Source organism: Festucalex cinctus, chromosome 17 (genome assembly GCF_051991245.1).
Source record: "Festucalex cinctus isolate MCC-2025b chromosome 17, RoL_Fcin_1.0, whole genome shotgun sequence".
Lineage (NCBI taxonomy): Eukaryota > Metazoa > Chordata > Actinopteri > Syngnathiformes > Syngnathidae > Festucalex > Festucalex cinctus.
Window position 1 is genome coordinate 16,747,521 of NC_135427.1, and position 22,026 is coordinate 16,769,546.

General features: G+C 41.0%; 2 protein-coding genes and 2 long non-coding RNA genes across 10 annotated transcripts in view; 2 read left to right on the plus strand and 2 right to left on the minus strand.

The window, feature by feature from the left end:
- The window catches only part of adamts14 (ADAM metallopeptidase with thrombospondin type 1 motif, 14), a 43,967-nt gene extending 40,753 nt beyond the window's left edge, over positions 1-3,214 (plus strand). For both annotated transcript variants that reach the window (XM_077501982.1, XM_077501984.1), the window contains exons 20-23: positions 44-251; positions 1,383-1,515; positions 2,090-2,188; positions 2,534-3,214. In XM_077501982.1, coding sequence (XP_077358108.1) covers positions 44-251; positions 1,383-1,515; positions 2,090-2,188; positions 2,534-2,997 — 904 coding nt within the window. In that variant the 3' untranslated portion in view covers positions 2,998-3,214. The remainder of the gene's footprint in view (positions 1-43; positions 252-1,382; positions 1,516-2,089; positions 2,189-2,533) is intronic.
- Positions 3,215-7,142: 3,928 nt separating this feature from the next.
- LOC144004634 (uncharacterized) lies at positions 7,143-12,780 on the plus strand. Of its 2 annotated transcripts, XR_013279418.1 has the most exons (6): positions 7,144-7,358; positions 8,955-9,017; positions 10,672-10,761; positions 11,789-12,260; positions 12,347-12,463; positions 12,596-12,780. It is a non-coding gene; the product is annotated as an uncharacterized LOC144004634 (long non-coding RNA). The 2 variants fall into 2 exon arrangements; XR_013279417.1 differs by having other exon boundaries at positions 7,143-7,358; positions 11,789-12,463.
- On the minus strand, positions 12,262-13,468 carry LOC144004635 (uncharacterized). Of its 4 annotated transcripts, XR_013279421.1 has the most exons (7): positions 13,349-13,468; positions 13,164-13,276; positions 13,054-13,083; positions 12,803-12,851; positions 12,607-12,660; positions 12,476-12,534; positions 12,262-12,403 (listed from the first exon to the last, which is right to left on the minus strand). It is a non-coding gene; the product is annotated as an uncharacterized LOC144004635 (long non-coding RNA). The 4 variants fall into 4 exon arrangements; XR_013279422.1 differs by lacking the exon at positions 13,054-13,083; XR_013279419.1 differs by lacking the exon at positions 12,607-12,660.
- Positions 13,469-14,936: 1,468 nt separating this feature from the next.
- tbata (thymus, brain and testes associated) lies at positions 14,937-21,999 on the minus strand. Of its 2 annotated transcripts, XR_013279445.1 has the most exons (7): positions 20,768-21,998; positions 19,699-19,842; positions 19,526-19,614; positions 18,259-18,399; positions 18,056-18,137; positions 16,470-16,718; positions 14,937-15,158 (listed from the first exon to the last, which is right to left on the minus strand). XR_013279445.1 is itself a non-coding variant. In XM_077502358.1 (6 exons), the coding sequence occupies exons 1-6, from the start codon at positions 20,985-20,987 to the stop codon at positions 16,570-16,572; spliced, it is 825 nt and encodes a 274-aa protein (XP_077358484.1). In that variant the 5' UTR covers positions 20,988-21,999; the 3' UTR covers positions 16,012-16,569. The 2 variants fall into 2 exon arrangements, 1 of the variants encoding a protein (XP_077358484.1); XM_077502358.1 differs by lacking the exon at positions 14,937-15,158 and having other exon boundaries at positions 16,012-16,718; positions 20,768-21,999.
- Between the last annotated feature and the right edge of the window lie 27 nt (positions 22,000-22,026).

The window sequence follows — 22,026 nt, forward strand, 5'->3', positions numbered from 1 at the left end:
GGAGGACGGCGCAAGGACCAAAGACTGCCGCGTGTCCCCGCAGATGGGTGGCGGACGAGTGGAGCGCGTGCAGCAAGACGTGCGGGAAGCAAGGCTACCAGACCCGGACGGTGCAGTGCGTGCAGGCGCTGCATAACGGCACCGGCCGGCCCGTGCATAGCAAACACTGCGCTGAGCGACGGCCCGAGCCCAAGAGGGCCTGCAACCACACGGTGTGCCCCGCCCAGTGGAGGACGGGGGCGTGGTCGCAGGTGAGGTGGGGGTCTGCTGGATTCCGTAAAAGTCACTTGGGTTATTTTTTTTGGTGCAGGCTATTGCGAAGCTGCCAGTCCTGACTTGAGCTAGACCTTCCACGATAGACTCCTCGAGTGCTGACTAGACCTCAGTCTTCAACATTCGCTCGCTCGACCGCCAACTAGATTTAGAGAAAGCTAGACCCAGACCTTCCACATGTGATTGCTAGAGTGCTGTGGAGACCTCAGTCTTCCAGAAACTGCTCCAAAGGCCGACTAGACTAGACCTGGACCATCTGAACTGTACTTCTCGAGTGACAAGTAGAACTTACAAATAAGACTGCCAGCATGCTGACTAGATCTTTATCTACCACAAACTGCTAGAGGGCCAACTAGACTAGAACTGGACCTTCAACATTAGACTGGTCAGTGCTGACTAGACCTCAGACTTTACTACTTGATTGAGTGATGACCAAACTAGACCTGGACCATCTGCACTGGATTTCTCGTGACAAGTAGAACTTCAAAATAAAACACTAGACTGAGAGTGCTGACTAGACCTCAAACTTGACTACTTGATTAACTAGACCAAATGAGACTGCTCGAGTGCCGACTACATCTTTATCTACCACAAACTACTAGAGGGCCGACGAGACTATAATTAGATCTTCAACATTAGACTGGTCAGTGCTGACTAGACCTCAAACTTGACTACTTGATTGAGTGCTGACTAGACTAGACCTGGACCATCTGCACTGGATCTCTCAAGTGGCAAGTAGAACTTCCAAATAAATAAAACACAAGACTGATAGAGTGCTGACTAGACCTCAAATTTGACTACTTGATTAACTAGACCAAATACTGACTAGATCTTAATCTTCCACAAACTGCTCGAGGGCCCGACTAGACTTCAACACAAGATTGGTCAGTACGAATCAGACCTCAAATTTGACTACTTGAGTGCTAACTCGATTCGATCTGGACCATCTATACTTGACTTCTCAATTGAGTGTCTAGACCTTCCAAATGAGACTGCAGAAGTTCTGACTAAGCCTTCCACAATAGGCTGGTTGAGTGCCGACGAGACCCATAGAGCGATCTGAAATCTCGTCTTCGATTGACATGCGTAACGACGTCTTTGCGCTCCAGTGCTCGGTAACCTGTGGCGAAGGCATCCAGCAAAGGCAAGTGGTGTGCAAGGCCAGCGACAACACGGCGGGACAGTGCCAAGGCGACAAACCCGAGACGGTGCTCGTTTGTAAACTCGTGGCTCCTTGTCCAGGTATGCTCACACAAACATTCCAGATTTGTTCGCCAAATTATTTTTTTGACAATCACATTCGATTTTGAGAAGAAACACAATTAGTCCTCAAGAAGATCCATCCTACAGTTTGATGGATGGATGGATGGATGAATGGATGATTCCATTAAATGACCACCGTTGTTTCACTTGAGTAACTAAATGTGGTTCCCATAAGTGACCTCTTTTGTGACCAAATATGGCTCCATGAAGTGACCAAATATGGTTCCACCAAATCACCGCTTGGCTGAAAAAATATACTAGTACTTGTAGTTCAACACAAGTGGCCATTTAACTTACCATCATCGGTTCCACTTTGGTGCTCAGCAATGATTCCACACAGCTGGCAACTTATGTGAGCAATATGGCTCCAATTAAGTGACCAAATGTGGTTCCACTCAGAACCAAAGATTCCATTTAGAGGGCAAATATTCTATTAAGTAACCAACAATGGTTCCATGAAGTGGCAAGTTAAGTGAGCAAATATGGTTCCACTTTGGCGTCTTTTGAGCTCATATTCCTGGATGCTATCGAAATTGGCATTTTGCTGTTCCAGGACAACCGGCACCCCCTGTTGGCTTGGAGAACGGGACCATCAAAGATGAAGCTGTGCACCAAACGGTGTCTGGTCATCCCGTACTTCAAATCATGTCAAGTAAGAACATCTTCCATTTGCAGGACTAACCTTCATGGTAGACCAGGATTCACCAATTCCTGGTCCTTGAGGTCCGGAGTACTGCCAGTTTTCAATGTTTCCGCCTACCAACACACCTGATACTAAAGATCAGGATCGTTATCAGGCATGCTGATTATATGAATCAGGTGTGCTAGTGGGCGGAAACACCTAAAAAACCTGCAGGACTCCGGACCTCGAGGACTGGAATTGGTGAACCCTGATGTAGACCTTTGACATGCTTCCTCCCGCTGGCACCACCACTAAATCAACCCTTCCGTGCCATTTGGCCAAAAGTCTCTGATACTCTTCTTCTGCTTTTCTTAGATGAGGCCTGCCAGGGGGATAAATCCATCTTCTGCGAAATGGAAGTCCTTGCCCGCTACTGCTCCATCCCGGGATACAGCAAGCTTTGCTGCGAGTCGTGTAACAAGAACCTGGCCACGCTCTCTCCCGACCTCTCCAACGCCACCAAGGCCTCGCCGGAACCCGAGAACTCCACCGATTCCCACGTCACATCCCTCAAGCCTCCGCCTCCCACTTCTGTCCAGAATCCAACGCAAACCACTCAAGGTGTCAACAGGCCACGTTTCACCACCAGAACTCCTCCCACCCGGGCGCCGCCCACTCGGGCACCCGCAGCCTTCGACCTCGTCGCCGACCCGGGTCCTCTACTACCTCCAGGTGACGCCTCCTCCAAGGAGCACAGGCCCAACAGCACTTTAGGCTCACTCGCCCCGAAGTTAAGAAGGGACCATTTAGGATCCGAGAGGGACTCCAGCCACAGATGAACACCGGAGGGGTGACCAAGCAGTAGCGCGACATCATCTCCAACAGTGCGGCATTTGAAAGACTGCATTTGTTTTGTTTTGTGTTTTAACAACAATTTTTCTCCGGACCGGTGATGGTTACCTCATCCAACCTCCAAAGAGTGACCGACGTGGGGTCGCTCTGTCCTCGGTGCTTTTCAAAACGAGGCGCGTTGAAAATGTGACGTCCGCCGTGTTTTTTTCTGTGTACAATTATTTTGAACTCCAAGTGCATCAGAACTACTTGTGAGCTCGTCTCGTGACCGTGGCGAGTCCAGCGCGTGCCACTATCGGAATTACGGACTAAGCAAAAACTGGAATTCTCTTCTTTGCTTGTTCAGAGCTCTCAGAGGTTAGGTTAGGTTCCAACATTACACTGCTCAAGTGCCGTCTAGACCTCAACACGAGACTGCAAGAAAGCTGACTAGGCTAGAACTGGACCTTCCACACTTGACTTCATAAGTGCTGATGAGATCTAAGACTTCCTTCCACACGAGACTGCTTAAAATGCCAACTAGACCGAGATTTTCCGTATTAGACTGCTAGTGTCGACTAGAACGAGACCTTCCGCACAAGACTGCTACATACAGTGCCACTAGACCTCTTACATCAGCCTTCTAGAGTGCTGACTAAACCTAGACCTTGCACTTAGACTTCTTGGGTTGCTAACTAGACCTACAACATCCACACAAAACTGCTTGAGAACAACTGCTAGATTGTTGATTAGACCTAGTCCTTCCACACTATACCGCTTAGTGTGCAGGCTACCCTACCAGGGATGGGCCAACTTGGTCCGCGAGGGCCGGAGTCCTGCAGTTTTTGGAGGTTTCACTCTTCCAACACAAGCTGATTCCAATCAACAGGATCGTTATCAGGCTCATGAAGAGCTTGGTGGTAAGCTGATCATATATCAGCTGTGTTGAAGAAGGGAAACATCCAAAACCTGCAGGACTTCGGCCCTCGAGGACCCAGTTTGTGCATCCCCCATCCTAGACCTTCAATACTAGACCGCTAGAGTCTATATGATGATTAGACTATCCACACTAGACTGCCAGAGTGCGAACTAGGCTTACAACTTCCACTCTAGACTGCTGAGTGCTGATTCAACCTAGACCTTCCACTTAGACTTCTGGGTTGCTAACTAGACCTACAACCGCCACAGAAAACTGCTTGAGTAACAACTAGACCTATAAACTCTACACTAGAGCGCAGATTAGACCTAGTTCTTCCACAATAGTCCACTAGTGTGCAGGCTTCCCCTAGCCAGTGGTGGGCAAACTCAGTCCTCGGGGGCCGGAGTCCTGCAGGTTTTGGAGGTTTCCCTCTTCCAACACAAGCTGATTCCAATCAACAAGATCGTTGTCAGGCTCGTGAAGAACTTGCTGATAAGCTGATCATATATCAGCTGTGTTGGAGAAGAGAAATGTCTAAAACCTGCAGGACTTCGGTCTAGGATTCCTAGACCTTCAATACTAGACCGCTAGGGTCTGTGCCAGGGGTGGGCAATCACGGTCCTTGAGGTTTTGGAGGTTTCCCTCTTCCAACACAAGCTGATTCCATTCAACAGGATCATGTTCAGGCTCATGAAGAGCTTGTTGATGAGCTGATCATATGTCAGCTGTGGAGAAGGGAATCGTCCAAAACATGCAGAACTTCGGTCTAGGATTCCTCGACTTTCAATACTAGACCACCGCTACAGTCTTTTCGGTAATTAGACTTTCCACACTAGACTGCCAGAGTGCAAACTAGACTTACAAATTCCACCTTAAGACTGCTAGAGTCCTGACTAGACCAACAACTTCCACTTTAGCTAGTGAGACTTAAAAAGTCAGCGCAAGACTGCTTGAGTAATGTTTCGATTGATAACCTCTACACCGGACCCGAGAGTGGTGACTGGACCCACAACTTCCACACTGTGGCGCTGGAGTGCCGACTAGACCGAGATCTTCCGCACGAGGGCCGACTAGAACTGGACTGGAGTTTCCACAGCAGACTGCTGTAGTTGCTGAGAAGACCTCGACTTTCCACAACCAGTGGTGTCAAAGTCCGGTCCTCGAGAGCCTGAGTCCTGCATGTTTGAGGTTTCCCACGTTCAACACAGCTGATTCACATTTAAGCTCATCAGCAAGCGCTGCAGGAGCCTGATAATGATCCTTATCATTGAATCAGGTGTGTCGGAGTAGAGAAACCTTGAAAACATGCAGGACTCAGGCCCTCAAGGACTGGATCTTGACACATGTTGGCTTAGGCGTAAACCTTTCACGCTGCTCAGTTGCTGCTCAAGGCAGAATTTGGTGCTGCTAAATCGGTTAGCAAGTCCATCATGACCCGGGTGTCTCCTTCATTCCTGACAGGAAGCGTCAACAGCTTCTTTATCCCTGGTGCTCTTTGAACTCGGTTTCGCTTACACTTCGGTACCAACTTTGGGAAAATAACATAAAACACTTCAAGAAAACGGCAGTAGAATTTTGTTGTAACTTTTTCTGCTAATGTACATAGTGTAAATGAGCCCGTCAGGTACCAAACACACAAAAGTCCTGAGCAAAAATGATAAGAGCGGCTTTTATACTGCATTTCAAGTGTGTCAGGTGAGTTTTGTTGTAAAGTTGCTGTACATACACTCGGCGGGGAAAGAAAAGCTTGAAAGGTTAAAATATTTATTGAATTTTTACATGACCCGGACAACAGTAAAAAGCTGCCCAAAAAATACAAGAGTCTTTGGGTTTGTGGTGTCGTGTTGATTTTGTTTTTGGTTGAGACGTGATGTCACAACTTTTTCCTTATTCGGATGAAGCGTCTCTCACTGTCTCATCGAGCGGCGGCCCTTGCAGGAGGCAGCGGCCAAGTTGTCTGGTGAAATCCATCTGAGCTGGGGGTGGCGACCTGATTGACAACCGACTTCGCAAGACAAGCACAAATGCAAAACTTAATGGCACACCTGGATTGAAAGATCTCAACAAAGATCAGATTGTTTCAAACTAGGGTTATAGGCTTTCAAACAGTAACGCTTTTTTTTATTTATTATTATTAAATAAGCTATGGTGTTTATTAGTTGTTTTTTTAATGGCTTTTTTTTTCTTAATTAAAATAAATAAATAAATCCATAGTTGGAAGGCTTTATATATATATATATATATATATATATATATATAGGCCTATATAATTCCATGATGCATCGTAAGGCTTTCGTTTATTTTAAAAAAGGAATGATGTATAGTGAGGCATTTTTTCTTTCAATTAAAAAAAGCCAGGCTTTTTTTTTTTTTTTTAATTAAAAAAAATGCATGAGGTACAGTAAGGTTTTTTTTTTCTAATGCAGCGAATTCATGATGTATAGTAAGGCTTTATTATTAAAAATGACGATGTACACTAAGGCTTTTTTTTTTCATTAGTTAAAAAAAAAAAAAAAAAAAAAAACATGATGGAGGCTAGTAGGTTTTTTTTTAATTATTAAAAAGGACATGATGTATAGAAAGGCATTTTCTCATTACCAAAAAAAACATGGTGTATAGAAAGGCTTTAAAAAAAAATAAAAATACATGTATAGTAACATGCTCGTAGAGTGTAGAGTAAGGGTCATTTTAATTAAAGAAGACGTGATTTATAGTATGACTTTTAGATTATTAGTATATTTTTAAAAATAATTTAAAAAACAAAACAAAAGAGCAGCTGTAAACAGATTGCTTTTGACTCTCCATGAAATCACTGTACATAACAGTAGGGCAACTTGATTAGTCTGTACTTTAGCACCTATATAAAATGTTTGTATGTAAAAAAAATAAATAAATAAATCACCTCCCTGAAAAACTGAGTGATTTAATGCGTTTTATGACCACAATGGAATTGGGATTTTGTTAGGTATGATGTCTTGTAAATGTTTACTACTTTCCTTCTATAGGTCGCTATGTTCTGGCTGTAAATGTAAATTTTTCAAATAAAGTTTTTGTTGAAGGCGAAAAAAAATACTCGGATTTAAAAAACAAAAACGGTGGTGACCTCTGGTTTGTGCGAACGAGTAATTTAAAATGTTTAAAGTTTAAACTTAAATTTCTGACTGTACCGTTCGACACACATTCATGACAAATTTGCCGCTACGACTTTTATTATTTTAGCTAGATAGCGCTCGATTTAGCTGCGACCCGGAAGTTAAACACCAACCGGAAAAAGAAACGAAATGTTTGGCGTTTTGACCATATTGTTAAGTTACGTTAATATGTCATTTTTGATTGTTTAAATGCACGGATATGTCCACAATAAAGGAATATTGTCTCCACGTCGGCTGCTGCCCGTCTGCCTGCACGTCAGCTCAAGAAAAGTGGCGATTGGCGACGTGTGGCGAAAAGGTAACTCATGCTCAACTTTTCCGAGTTTTCACTGCATGGTCCTCTAAAAGTATATTTTTGTTTAAAAAGAACCATCGTCTCATATTTAGCTTGTCCTCATTTCTTGACTCGATTAGATAAAAAAAACATTGAGGTGCGTTTACACAATTTAACGAGATACGAAATTGTCCAATGTAAAATGTGTTTATTAGTCTAGTTGTGAAAAGCAAGAAACTGAGATAATCATAATAAATACACAAAAAAGGAAAAAAACAAAACAGTCAACAGGAATAAAGAAAATCTACTTTGACGATGTGAAAATATTCTAATGAGTCAGTAAAGTTTGATGTATTGTGGGGTTAATTGATGCTGCATTGGAGGATCGTCGGAATTTATCCGAGTTGGTTATTGCCAGTTCCGACTTGAAAGCGTTCGAGGCGAAAGTAAACAACCAAAAATGGTGGACTGGATACTGATAAATAGTTTTGTTTTTTGTTAGTCAAAACTCATTTTGATCTCCAACAAATTGCCTTCTCGCACTTTTGCTTCATTTATTGTTTTTATCTTATTTAGCATTTCATAACGTTGAGTAGTTCACCGTATAATTTCATGCAGGGAGATAGCGCCATACTGTCACTTACATTGTGTTACGTGAAGTTATGTCGAATATTTATGAATGAAGAAAGCTATCTAGTTTCATGCTGCATTCGAGGATAGTCGGAAGTCGGACTTTTCCGAGTTCAACCCAGGAAGTGTGTAGGAGAACGCCCCCTTGAACTCGGAAATTCCACTTCACAGTCGACTACAAGTGACGTCACTCTACAATGGCGTAAATTATAAAACACAATTTACTCGAGTATAAAACTACATAGCTTTCTTCATTCATAAATATTTGACATAACTTCACGTAACACAACGTACTTGACAGTATGCCGCTATTTCCCGTCATGAAATTATACGGCGAACTACTGAACTGTATGAAATGCTTATTAAATAAGATAAAATCAAAAAATGAAGCAAAATTGTGAGCAGATAAGTTTGCTGGAGGTCAAAAGGAGTTTCGAGGACCAAAATAAAAAATAAAAAACAATTTATCACTATCTGCGATTTTGGGTGTTTACTTTAGCTTCGAACGCTTTCGGTCGGAACTGGGACAAAAACAACTCTGATATATCCGACTTCCGACTATCCTCGAATGCAGCATGAGTTCCTGTACAAATTTCCTGGTTTGAAGTCTCAAAAGTCCGACTATCCTCGAATGCAGCACAAGTTCCAGAGGGCGGGGCAGCGGTGGGTTGGCGAAGGCCGGTCTTGTGCGGGGTGATGGGCGTGATAAGGGTGGAGTCAGCAGAGTGGAGCGAGAGGAGGGGGCGTGTCTTCGATTGGAACTCACTGACCTGCTTGCTTGCTGCATGAATCACTTGCATTCTATGAAAAATCATCAAAAGTCTGAATGTCGTCAAAACATCAATAATATGACATCTAGGAAGTAGTGACGTGAATATTTAAGAGTTTTTCAATTGTATGAAAACTTTTTGTTTTATGCAAATTGGCAGCTCTGATATGCAAATGAGCTCGACTGACTGCTTCCGTTTGTGTTTTGTTGACATGATGGAGGCCGTTTGGGACACGGATGGCTCTGTGACACAAACATGCACCTGGAAAGCTGCTTTTGGACAGGTAAGTGAACTTTTTTGACATGTTGTGCGCTTGATGAGGTGTGTCTGATGCCACTTAGCCATTTGTCAGTGCACGCTGGCTTCCTGCTTGATGTACTTGGACACACAACAGAACAACGTTCAACGCTTTTCAACGGGTGCTTTTGTTAAAAAATCACAAATGATTGGAAAATGAATTATTTACAAAATATTAACAACTTATAAATAAAATATTTTTTTTAAATGTATAATAAAAATCAATTAAGTTGTTGTTTTGCCTACTTTTTAAAATAAATACTATTTTTACAAAAAAAAACAACCTAGAGCTGTCAAACGATTACATTTTTTAATCCGATTAATCACATCTTAGAATTTTGATTAATCACGATTAATCGCTTAATTAAAAAGGCTTTTTTTTTTCCGCCAAATTTAAAATGCACCTGTTATGTGTTAATTTTTTTCTGCATTTATTGTTAAGAAGGTGTCGTCAAAATTGTTTTGATCCACTGCACATGCTCATGCTCCTATTTTTCTAATCAGTTAATTACTTGCATAATTTAAAGTGGAAAAAAATGACCCCAATAGTTTGACATGAACAAATATTCTGAATGTCACACTCAAACATTTATTAAATGCTTCACTTTAATGCATGTTATGTTTATTTTTCAAACGCAACTTGTGCTACCTTTAACGTAGCCATCCGCTATCAAGCTAAAGAATCATCTGCAGTCAAAATTAAAAGTGCGGTTAATCTGCGTTAATACATGATTAATGTGATAATTTTTTATGCTGAATTAATTAGTTAATGCTTTAACTTTGACAGCACTAAAAAAACAACTTAAATAAAAGCAAGCGTTGGAGCAGCATTGAATGATGTGCTTGTTGTTTGGTTCCACCTGTTGTCAGTATTGTGCAGTCAATTCATTGTTTGGCGGCTTTGGCTTGTTGAGAGATGGGTCAGCTAGTTGTTTTTTGGTTGCGCTCATGTAGCCAATGACTTTTCCAAAATGGCCAAATTGTTAGTTGTCTTGACTCATGTCAGGTTATGGTAGTCGATAGACAAGTCATGAGGTGTCAGTCGATGGCCCTCAAGTGTACCTAATCAAGTGTCCAAATTAGGTACACTGTCTTCTTTCTTTCTTTCTTTCTTTCTTTATTATTTGTATTTTTTATTTATGTATTTTTTTTTTTTTTTTTAGTTTTTCCTTGCCCTTTTGTGGTTTGATCGGGGTTGTCGTTGGTATTTGTCAACTGTGGGCATGTGAAGCCCTTTGAGACTTTTGTGTGATTAAGGGCTATAGAAATAAACTTGACTTATTTCTTTGGCGATGTGGACATAATTTATTGACAGCTGTCCACAAATGTCTTGAGTGGACAGTCGAACCTCTGCATGTTGTTCCATGTTCTTTATCGACTTCAACATGCGTTGAAGGCATGTGTGCGACTTCAAATGCTCGTAGCTAGTTTGAAAAATTGTTCTGCTTTTATGGATGATTGCACATGCTAACCTTTTGTTAACGATTTTTAACTGAGGCATTTGAATGACAATTTGGCATCATTATTTACTTACTGTTGTTTTTGGTTGAGCTAGCTAGCATTGGATTTAGCTGTTAGCCTGAAGTGTTGTGAGTCATTTGATGTGACTGACTGGTTTTGCTTTTGTTGTTTGGTGGCAGGATGGAGGACGTGCTGGCCGAACACGCAGCCGACAGACAGACAGACAGACTTGGGGACATGTGGACGCTAGATTGACAGCTTTTGGACAGGTGCGTGCGCTATTCGAAGGCAAATGTTCTTGGCGTGTTTGTTGTCTTTTTGTCGGATGACAAGATTAGCTGGCTTGTGCTCATGTGACATCACACAACAACATGGCGTCGTGTGCGAATGCTTCCGTGTCAAGCAGGAAAGAACGCGAGTCCAACATGAAATTGTGTCTTTTAAAAAAAAAAAAAAAAAGTCAAATATATATTTGAACTGCAACGAGTGTCTCCGTGTTTTCTTTTCAAATGGTGACAAATGCGATCGTGTGCTTGTATTCTCAACGCCTCGAATGGATCGCAAGCGGATCGTTCAGGTTGTCCTTGAAGACCTTTTTGGCCTCAGGTCCGAGCCGGCTTTCTCGCTTCATTTTTCAAGGCCAGATGTCGACATTTTCAGCATGAATCGAGGAAGCCCGCTCGGACCAGAGGCCAAAACGTCTTCGAGAATAACCTGAACGATCCGCTTGCGATCTATTCAAGGCCCGGAAAAATGCTTTTTTGCTACTATTAAACTTCAACATGCAAATGAATTGAATAGCTCCACCCACTTTAGAAAAAAAATTCATAATTAATTTGCATAACTGACCACTCCCTCTTAGGAGCAACCTATCAGTGGCCTGTATGCAAATTAATTAGCATAACCACGCCCACTTCTACACTAAAAATGGGATATATTGCCCAATTTGCATAAACACACCTACTTATGCAAATCACTAGGCGGGGAGATTTGCATAAACCCCGCCCACTTAACTAAGAACCCACCAATCAGATGGCTTCCTGCTCAGTAATTTGCATAACCCCGCCTACCATACAACTTGGCCACACCCCTTTAATTTACAAGATACATTTTATCAAACATGTCGAGAAATGTTTGGTAATGTGTTAATTGTATTGTTGCAAGAAGAGTTCAGAAAAGATGCAATTTATAAATTTTATTTTTTTTGCAGAGTTAAACAAATGGTAAACAAAAAACTTGAAAAAAAACAAAAAAAAAACTAGACATATGACTTGATTGCTGTCCCCTTGTCACCAGGTAAAGTTGAGCCAGCAGGAGCAGATGGTGCGGACCTAAGACAAAAAATGACATCAGTGAGTCAAGTCAACTTGTGCAAACTTTTTTGAAATTTGATGAAACTCACCAACCAGCATACAAGAGGATCTTTGGGCCAAATTGCTCACACGGCTGCGTCGCCAGCAAGCCCGCCATCTTCCTCGGCACCTGTGGCAGCACAGAAAATTGGAAGACATCAAGAAGCTCAACATTCAAAGCTTACCGTCAATGGCGTCAACTTCTTCAAGCTGATGGCAGCACCGAGAAAACGAGTATTGAACACTTGCTGCCTGCTCAAGTGGACTCAACAGCAAAAATTTGACACCAGATGGAAACCACCAGTGCAGAAGAGGACCTGCCAGTCGTTTGAGATGACACAGTTGCATTCACAGGAAGCCGACTAGACTAGCAAGAAAACATTCAAATGATATTGAAAGAAGCACACGAGAACCAGGCCAGCTTTGCCTTCACTTTATTAACATGACCAAAAAAAAAGTCAGTCATAAAAACCATGTACACGTTTGTCTTTCCCCTCCACAGGTGCAGGATCTTGGCCAGCCACTTTCTCCATCATGACCAGAAATGCTTTGGCACCACCTAGTGGACATTAGCAGAACAAAATCAACGTCAAGGTGTCAGAACAAAAACAGAAAAAAGGTAAAAGTATACCTTTTTGAGGGTCCTGACGACTCCTGAGTCAAGAGCGGTTCAATGTAGCTTTGGGGGAACTACAAAAAGAAATGGTCAAATGTTTCATCGAATGTTCACGTCAGCCATTTTGTTTTGCAGCGTGCTCAAACCCAGCCAATTCTTGGTCCTCAGGCGGCTGCTTCGAGTCAAGACGCCATTTTTACCTGCAAATACAGAAAAATTCAGGAATAGTCAGTTCAAGTTACCTGGCATGTCCTTACCCTCCCTTCAAGACAATCTTCACCATGTGCTGAAACCCATTAAAACATAATATTACATTTTAACGTGAATGTGTTTGTGTCTCACCAGTGACGAGAACAGGGCCGAGGTGGACACCTGCGGGTTGCTAGTTGGTCTGAAAGACACGCCGACATTACATAGTTAGCTTAGAAACATATTAGCACGTTTTATCTAATGGAAAGGGAAAAAAACAAAACAAAAGAAGATAGGGTAGGTAAGTTGACTTCAAGGGGAGTCCATGTGCTTCAAGATGCAAGCCTGTGGAAAAACTCAGTTGATTTTCATTCAAGTTCGTGTTACAAACGCTGACAACCTACCTTCTGCCAAACGGTACTCTTCTCCAGACGCTGGGAAAAAGTGCCTTAGTTAAGCTTCTAAGTACATTTTAGGCGTTTAAATCACTGAGTTTTAACAAATAAGTACTTACCGTGAGCATTTCTTTCCAAACAGGTCAAATAAATGAGTTTGTGTCATTGTAGCACGCGGTTGACCGCGATCGAGCAAACATTTTGGCTTGCATGGCAGCAAGGTGTTTGCACGCTGAAAAGGTCAACATGTTAAAAGTTACAACTACGAGTGTTAAAAATAATAATAATAATAAATTAAACAAACCTCTTGTCAAAGCTTTTGGTCGGCTTGTCGAGATGAATGGAGAACAGCAGGCGGACGACAGACTGGTGAAGAAAAAGAAAGATCGCTAGTTTGATTAGTCGCACCTTAAATAGGTTTTCGTCATCACGTGATTTTTTTTTTTTCAAAAGCTTTATTTAAGAGAACAAAAAAAAAAAAAAGGTTTTCAGCTGCACGTAGAAAAGCTGATGAAACTAATATATTGCCCGGTGCGGGGATCGTACCCAGGTTGACTGAACCGGAGACCGTGTTGTTAACCATTCGCCCAAACGGGCTTATGGTGATTGTTCTTTCTGATCATAATTATGACATAGAGTAACAAACGGTGAACGAATTATACAACCACTGATTCCATGAATCGAAACTAACAACCTGAAATCTTCAAAGCCGAGATGGTCGAGTGGTATACGACATCGTCTTTAGTTCAGGTGTTCTCGTGTTCGACCCTCGTTTTCTGCAACCTTCACATTTCGTCCTTATGTTAGTTGGACGGTGCGCAAGCGAGGATCGAACCCGGATCACTTGAACCGGAGGCAAAGTTTTATACCATTCGGCCATCATGTCTGAAGGTGCTCGGCGTTTTATGTTATCTATTTGTAGGATTTCCACATGGGTATATTTATCCAATAAATGCGGTAAGATTCCCTTTTTGGTCACCCAGAAACTGGCCGAGTGGTTTGTAACAGAGATTTCAGATCCTAAAAACCCGGGTGCGATTCCACGTCTTTCCTGCTTTTATGGGACTGTTTCTCAGATACTTGAAAATAAGTGACAGAGCGGGGATCGCACCTGGTACCACCGGCATGCGAGTCGCTGTCTTATACCATTCGGACATCTGGTGATGCGGTTTTCGACATAAATTATTGAAAGTGATGAGTATCCCTGAAATCCGAATTGGGATTTACTTGGGGACACCTCCAACATGTACCCCTTACCACCAACCATTAATAACATCAGATACTTCCTTTTTAATGGGCATTACTTTCAATTCCCGCATCCTGGTCGTCAGCTATGTAATCTACTCAAGTACGAATCCAACGTTCGGTCATCCACACCACAGGAGGGCAGTATTGCATCGTATTTCAATTCTCCGTTTTCTACTTAACTTTCACCACTTTGAATGAGCATCCACGCGATTCTTTTTTTTTTAACTGTATTTCATGGCGGTTTAATGACGCGCGTCTTATAACGAGACGCTTATTGTTTTATCACATTATTCAACAATTACAAACGAGCCGAAACCCACCAATGCAAAACTGAAACGTCACCCTTCCAGTGAGTGCGCCGTCTACTGGGGAAATGTGGTACTGCACGCAAGCCACTAATTTTCTATGTGGAGGACTTTTTTATTATTTTTTTTATTCCGAACAACTTTTGAACCCAATGGTCTCCCTCGTGTTTCTCAACCCTGTTTCAGGATCATTATCAGGCTTCTCCAGAGCTTGCTGGTGAGCTGTCATTGATTGGAATGACGTGTTGGTAAAAGTGTTGGTCAACACAAACCACACCACATCTGGATAGAGTCGATATTCTTTATTGGCACAAAAGCGAGATCAGAAAAAGTGCATGAGGTTAACTGCTTTCATCAGTAATTTAAAGTTTTCACAGTTGGGAAGTTTTGGGGGGTTTTTCACCCTCAAACTGGTTGTCAAACAAGGGTCCACAAATTGTTCGTTTTTATTTTTCTTAAAACAAAAAGTTGCTTGTTATAGAAACAGTCACGGTTTCTCCTGGGCATCCTGTTGATCCTCGGATCCGTGGATTTCAAGGACCTCCGCGTCCCCGATGGTCTCTGCCAAGGAGAAGAAGCAAGTCCCATCACGCCGAGAGGCAATTGCTTGGGGCCCCTTGGCCAGCAGGGGCCCCCAGAGGGCCAACAGATTTAACACAAAACAAATATCCTTCATTAGCAGTGCAGCATTGACAATTGGCCGTCTCAAATTCCCTGTCAGGTGCTTTTTTTTTTTTTTTTTTTTAAAAAAAACCCAAACAAAACAAAACAAAAAAACATAAGGCTGATTCTTTATTTATGTATTTTTTTTAATGACCTTGTATAGCAAGCCGTTTTTTTAAATGACCATGTGAAGTAAGGCAATAATAAAAAAAAATAAAAATAAAAAATCATGTATAGTAAGGCGGTTTTAAAAAAAAAAAAGGCATTGTTTTTTTTTTTTACAATCACGTATAGTAAGGCATTTTGTGATTTTTTTGTGTGCTTTTTAACAACCATGTATAGTAAAGCATTTTTATTTATTTTTTTGAAGGACCAAGTATGTGTTCTTATTTCATTTTTTTTAAATAACCATGTATAGTAAGGCGTTTTGTTTGTTTTTTTTAAATGGCCATGTGTAGGAAGGTGTTTTTTTTAAATTATTTTTTAAGCAACCATGTATAGTAAGGCATTTTTTAAAACACAGCCGTTTTTTTGTTTTTGTTTTTTTTTAACAACTTTGTATAGTAAGGAATTTTTTTAAACGACTTCGTATAGTAAGGTGTTTGTTTTTTTTAAAGTTTATTTTTTATTTTTTTAAGATGACCATGTAAGGCATTTTTTTAAACCACCATGTATAGTAAGACATTTTTTTAAAACAAAGCCTTTTTTTTTTTTTTAAACAACCATGTATAGTCAGGCTTTTTTTTTTTCTCTCAAATGACCATGTATATACAGTAAGGTGCTTTTTTTAAAACACAGCTTATTTTTTATTATTTTTTTTAAATTAGTTTTTTTTTTTTAAACCACCATGTATAGTACGGTGTTTTTCTGGGGAATGTTGCTACGCCACTGATCACATCCTGCCACATCCTCACACATCGTCATGAAAAATGAAAAAAAATTGTGGCCTGAACAAAAGTATTCTCAGCACCTTTTTTCCCCCTCTCACATTTTCTTACTTCAACAGTTTCTTTGCACCACAAAATCTGGCTCACAATAATGTGACAAAAAAAAAAGAAAATAAAAACTTAGAAATCACATGTACACACATTTCTCACAAAAATTACAGAGTAAACCCTAGGCAACAAAAGTGAGTACACCTCCATGAGAAAATGTCCAGATAAATATTAATATATTTTTGTTTTTGACTTGACTTTTGAGGAAGCCTACCTGGCTTGTCGCCGCCAGATGTTCCGTTCGACCTGAGAAAAGCACACAAACAATCAATGCTAACTTGAAGGTCAACAACCTCAAGTGAGTCGTAATGACATCAAGGGTCGGCCGCCCGCCTGGCTCGCTGCGCCGTCCCCCAAGGCGGGCGGAAGGACGAAGGGCCGGACGCCAGGAGGAGATACGGGTCAGGCGGCCGGCGGCCCGACAAGTCCACTTGTTGGATCATGGCCGTCACCAGCTCCTTCTCTGTGGCGACATCCACGACGACACGGCTCAATTTGACCTCATGGAACCCGGATTTGACTTTTCTGCTAAAGAGCAAGTTTAGACAGCGGAAAAGGAGCAAGTGTGGCAAAAACACTGAAACATTTTGGGGAAAGTTCTGAGTTTGTTTGGTGTTGTCACATACCAGATGTACAAAACTGCTGCTTAGAGTCCAAATGATCCAAAATGAGTTCAAATCTGGATTTGAACTTGTTTTGGTTCACTTATGCAGTTTGTTTGACATCAAATGAATGAAAAACAAAAAAAACTGCTGGTTAATGAGCCTGTTTAGGCAGAAGAAAGGGATCCAAGTCAGAAAGAACCTATAAAATGATACAAATTGAGTTCAGTTCTAGACTTGTTCTCGTTTTTGTTCACTTATGGAAGGTCTGCATTTGTTTGGGGTCTTCAAACACTTTGTATCAAAACTGTTGGCTAATGAGCCTGTTTAGAAAGCAGAAAATGATCCAAATCAGATTAGATCCTAAAAGTGATCCAAATTGAGTCCAAGTCTAGACTTGATTTAGTTTTGTTTCACTGTTGGAAGGTCTGCTTTTGTTTGGGGTCTTTAAACACTTTTGTATCAAAACTGTTGGCTAATGAGCTTGCTTAGACAGCGGGAAGGAATCCAAATCAAGATTAGATCCACGAAGTAATCCAAATTGAGTCCAAGTCTAGACTTGATCCAGTTTTGGTTCACTTATGGAAGCTCTACGTTTGTTTTGGGGTCTTCAAACACTTTTGTATCAAAATTGCTGGCTAATGAGCTCGTTTAGACAGGAGAAAGGGATTCAAATCAGAGTAGATCCTAAAAGTGATTCAAATTGAGTCTAAGTAAAGACTTAATCTAGTTTTGTTTTACTTATGGAAGGTCTGCGTTTGTTTGGGGTCTTCAAACACTTTTGTATCAAAACTGCTGGCTACTGAGTTTGCTTAGACAGCAGAAAGGGATCCAAATCATATTACATCCCAAAAGTGATCCAAATTGAGTTCAATCCAGACTTGATTCAGTTTTGGTTAAATTATGGAATAAACCTTGACATGAACCAAACTGGGTTTGATCTTGTTGTGGTCAATCTCAGCGGGGTCCGAATTTGTTGAGTTACCACAAGACCACTGTTGGACTTGATCCGGTTTGAGTTCACTTCAGGAGGATCGGAATTCATTTTTCACACACGGACGCAAGCTGCTAGCTGAAGTTTGTAACGCGTCCTTCATTTTGCTCAGTTCAGTTCCTCCGGTTATGATTGACGGCATGGTTGCGAGGACGCCGCGTTGCCATAGTTACACAGCGACAGCTGAAGCTCGTGTCGCGTCACCTGTGCGGCCCGCCATCAACAGCCAGCGTTGGACCGCCTGCAGCGAATCCGTCTGCAGGATCTGACAAAGCAGCTCCAGCACCTGCGGAGAAAAGAAAGGAAACGTGGCCTCGCTTAATAACCTCGTTTTCATTGCTTCACCACCTGCTGTCAGGATATAAAATCCCAGCGGCGTTTTGATGAAGAGACGAGGCCGACTGTACCGCGAGTTCTTGATGGTGGAAAGGTTTGCGGTGGTCCGGACGCTGCGAATGAGGTCGACGGGGGTGAGACTTGGCGGTGGGCGGGACCAGTCGCCCAGTTTGGGCCGAGTACTGGGTCTGCCGTCGGACCGGCGGGTCCTCCTGCCAAAAAGTGAGGAAACTCATTCTGATGACATGCGGATGAAAAAATGCTGCCTCGAGAGCATAAAGGGAAATTCAGGAAGACTTGATTTGATTTTCGGGACTTGATTAGGATTTGAGATCATTTCGGGAGCATGGACCAAAAACAAAAAACTGCTGGCAAATGAAGTTGTTTAATTGGTGCAAAAAAAACAAAAACAAACAAAAAAAAAAAAAAAAGGACCAAGGATGGAAATAAACTTCAAATGAATCTTGTTGGTTCACATTAAAACTGCTGGCGAAATGTTCGACAGCAGGAAGACACCAAATGCAAAAAAAGATCCTGGAATTCAAATTGAATTGAGTCTCGCTCCAGACTTGATCATTGGTTTGTTTCACCCTATAAAGCCAAACGTATCATATTAAACACAAGACATTTTGAGCCCTCTATTTCATGAGTAGAATCATTTTTTTTCCCATTAAAAGCCTGACGTATATGATCTGACACATGCATTGCACGGATAATCCATTAGAGGGCAGTGTCACCCAGCTAGCGACTTTGCAAGATCGCCCCAATTAATTAAAAGTGGCAAATGTTCTGATTTTTGAAAATACTGTTTGATACGTCTGTTTTTGCCAGTTATTAATGTACAAATTTAAGCATTGTGACCGGATGTAACAAATAAGATACAAATCAAAAGTCATGTATGGAAATTGATTTGCATATATAAAAAAAAAAAAGTTTATTCAAAAGGACCAATAAATATTTTATTTACAAAGAACCAGAATTTTTCTCATACATTTCATGGTTCAGGGTTTATACTGTTAATTAATTCCAAAGAGGGTGGAGCTTGTCTGGAGTGTTATAGGTTTACAAAAAATAAAAAATAAATAAAAATAATTAAAAAAAAAAAAAGCTGCTGGCTAAAGAGCTTTTTTGACAGCAGAAATGGACCAAATGCAAAAAGAGCCTTTTAGAAAATTTAATCAAGCTCTACTCCAGCCTTGATGATTGGCTTGCATAATTCCAAAGTGGGCGGAGCTTATCAGGAACGTTATTGGTCAAAAGGTCAAAAAAAGAAGAAGAAGTTTTCAGGTCAGAAAACTGCTCTGCTCAAGAAGTCGTTCAGCCAGTAGAAATCAGTACCTCATTTTTGCCTTCTTGCGCCTGAGAAGACAAAACAACTTTGGCTGCCAGCTCTCTCAGCTCGTCTCTCCAAGCTCCGGAAAACATTGCTGGCCCGAAAAAAAATAAAAAAATAAAAAAATAAATAATGGCATTTTCAAAAGGCACAACATAATTTATTCATTTATTTTTACCTGCTTTGTTACCATAGTGCATTTGACGTGGCGTCAAAGTCACCGGCGGCCTCTGGATGTGACTCTTAAGTAGCGGGTGCGGAAATAACGAGGAGCTGACCAACCAGTCGTCTCTCACCGAGCAAACGGGCCTGCCGTTCAGTCCTGAGTGCGGACGTCATCGTGATTTACAAGGACAAACGTGTGCGTCGGCGTATCGCAAATCATGTATTGCTTTCATTTCCCATTTGCTGCAAAAACATTCGCCTCCATTGAAACAGTGAGGAAAGACGCTGATAAATCCATAAATGAATGAATGTGTTTTAATGCGACGTTTCACATTTTTACAGTCATATAAAAACGTCAGCATTATGTTAAAAATAGTGGTGTCAGGCAATTAATAATGTTAATACTAATTAATCATGTTATTTCAACAACTCATGATTAATTGCTAATTTGACACGTTTTAAATGTACATTTTCTTCAAATTTTCATACTCATAAAATTGAGTTAAAATGAAAAAGATGTACTGTTAAAAAAAAATAAAAAATAAAAAATGTGATATCGACTTGTGTTGAGGCCATTTTTCTGCCACTAGATGGCGTAACTGCATTTTTCCTTTCATATTAATCTTATTAACATGAACTTGTGCGATTCTGCACATTTTTAAAATACAACTTAAACCAAGTCTCCACATATATATGCATTATTGTTACATTTATTACTGCTGTATATTGACATGGACCTGTCTGCTGCATTTAAAAAAAAAAAAAAAAAAAAAAATGGTGTTAAAGGAACTTTAAATTAACTCAAAATTAACACACTAATTTTGACACACCGAGTTAAATGCACATAATTAAAATTAAATTTAAATAAATATATCATATATTAATATATATAATAAATATGTTACATTAAATACAAAATATATATAATAAAATAATTAAAATTAAATTAAACATGTCATTTAACACACTTGTGTAATGCCAAGAAGTGACTTGTGTGAAAAAAAAAAAAAAAAAAAAAAAAGTCCATTCTTTCTGACTTCCAACGGATAAGGACAAGAATTGTCAAATAGGTGCCGTCTGACCTTGAATGTGCCTGACGCGATGCGGGTGCGGGTTGTGCCTGGAGAAGAAGGAGTGATGGCTGAGGGCGCCGAACCTCGGCGTGCCTCCCGCCGCCGCCGGCGTTTTCTTCCATGACTCGCTGCAATGGAGCCAGCCGGGACCCTCGCTTGACTGTCCCGACATGTTTGTGCAAAAGGGAACCTGCCTGAAGACGGCCGCCAATTCTTTTGGAATTGACATTGGGGAGCCAAAACAAAGCGGGAGGGAAAGCGGATCTTGCGAGGTGGCCTCAAGTTGTGACGGTCGCTAAGAAACGAGAGCTAAGCGGCACAATCGCGGATCCTCACAACCGGTTTTTCCTTTCAAAGCGAGTACACAAAAAGAGGAACAACGCTCTTAATGAATGCGAGACGTCGCTTTGGTTGCGGCTCCAAACTCAAGCACATCGCGTTTGCGGCCTTGCAAGAATCTCAACGGTTATTACACACTTTGACCTTTTATCGTGCATTGTCAATCATTTGATCATCATGAATTGTACTCCGTCTACATTGTGGACCACAAAACAAGTCCACTGATAATCATGTAGAGGAGGGAAAATGATGTCACACCAGCAGGAGCAAAAGGAGGAAGATGAGGAGGAGGAGGAGGAGGGTGAAGAGTCGGATGAAGAAGGGGAGGGGAAAAGTGGGAGCAGGAGGGAAAGATGAAAGATTCAGGTACTTTTTATTTCATCAGGTTCATTTTTGTGCCATTTGTAGAGTCAACATGTTTTACTTCAAGAAGCCGAATAAGTACTCCGAGCTTTATTAGTCTTTTAGTATCAAGTACTTTTACTTGCATACAAAGTGCGAGTACTTTTGCCAACTCGGGTTAAAACTCCGATGTAAGTATACATTTGAAGTCTATCTTTCACTTAGAGTTGAAGCAGTAGTCTATTGCTACTTTTACCAGTCTTTTAGTAACAGTACTTCTACTCAAGTACACAGTGCAATAACCTTTGCAAAAAACAAGTAAAAAGTTGAAAATTAAAATTTGAATCAGTACACCTACTTTTATTAGTTTTTTTTGTAGAAATACTTTTACTGAAGTACAAAGTACGTGGGAGTACTTTTGCCAACTCAGGTAAAAACTAACATTTTTTGTACTATTTTGTGTATTTGAAAATGTGTACTTTTTATTTAAAAGTTGAATCAGTACACCTACTTCAACTATTTTTGTTTTAGCAGCAATACTTTTACTTAAGTCCAAGTGGGAGTACTTTTGCAAACTCTGGTAAAAA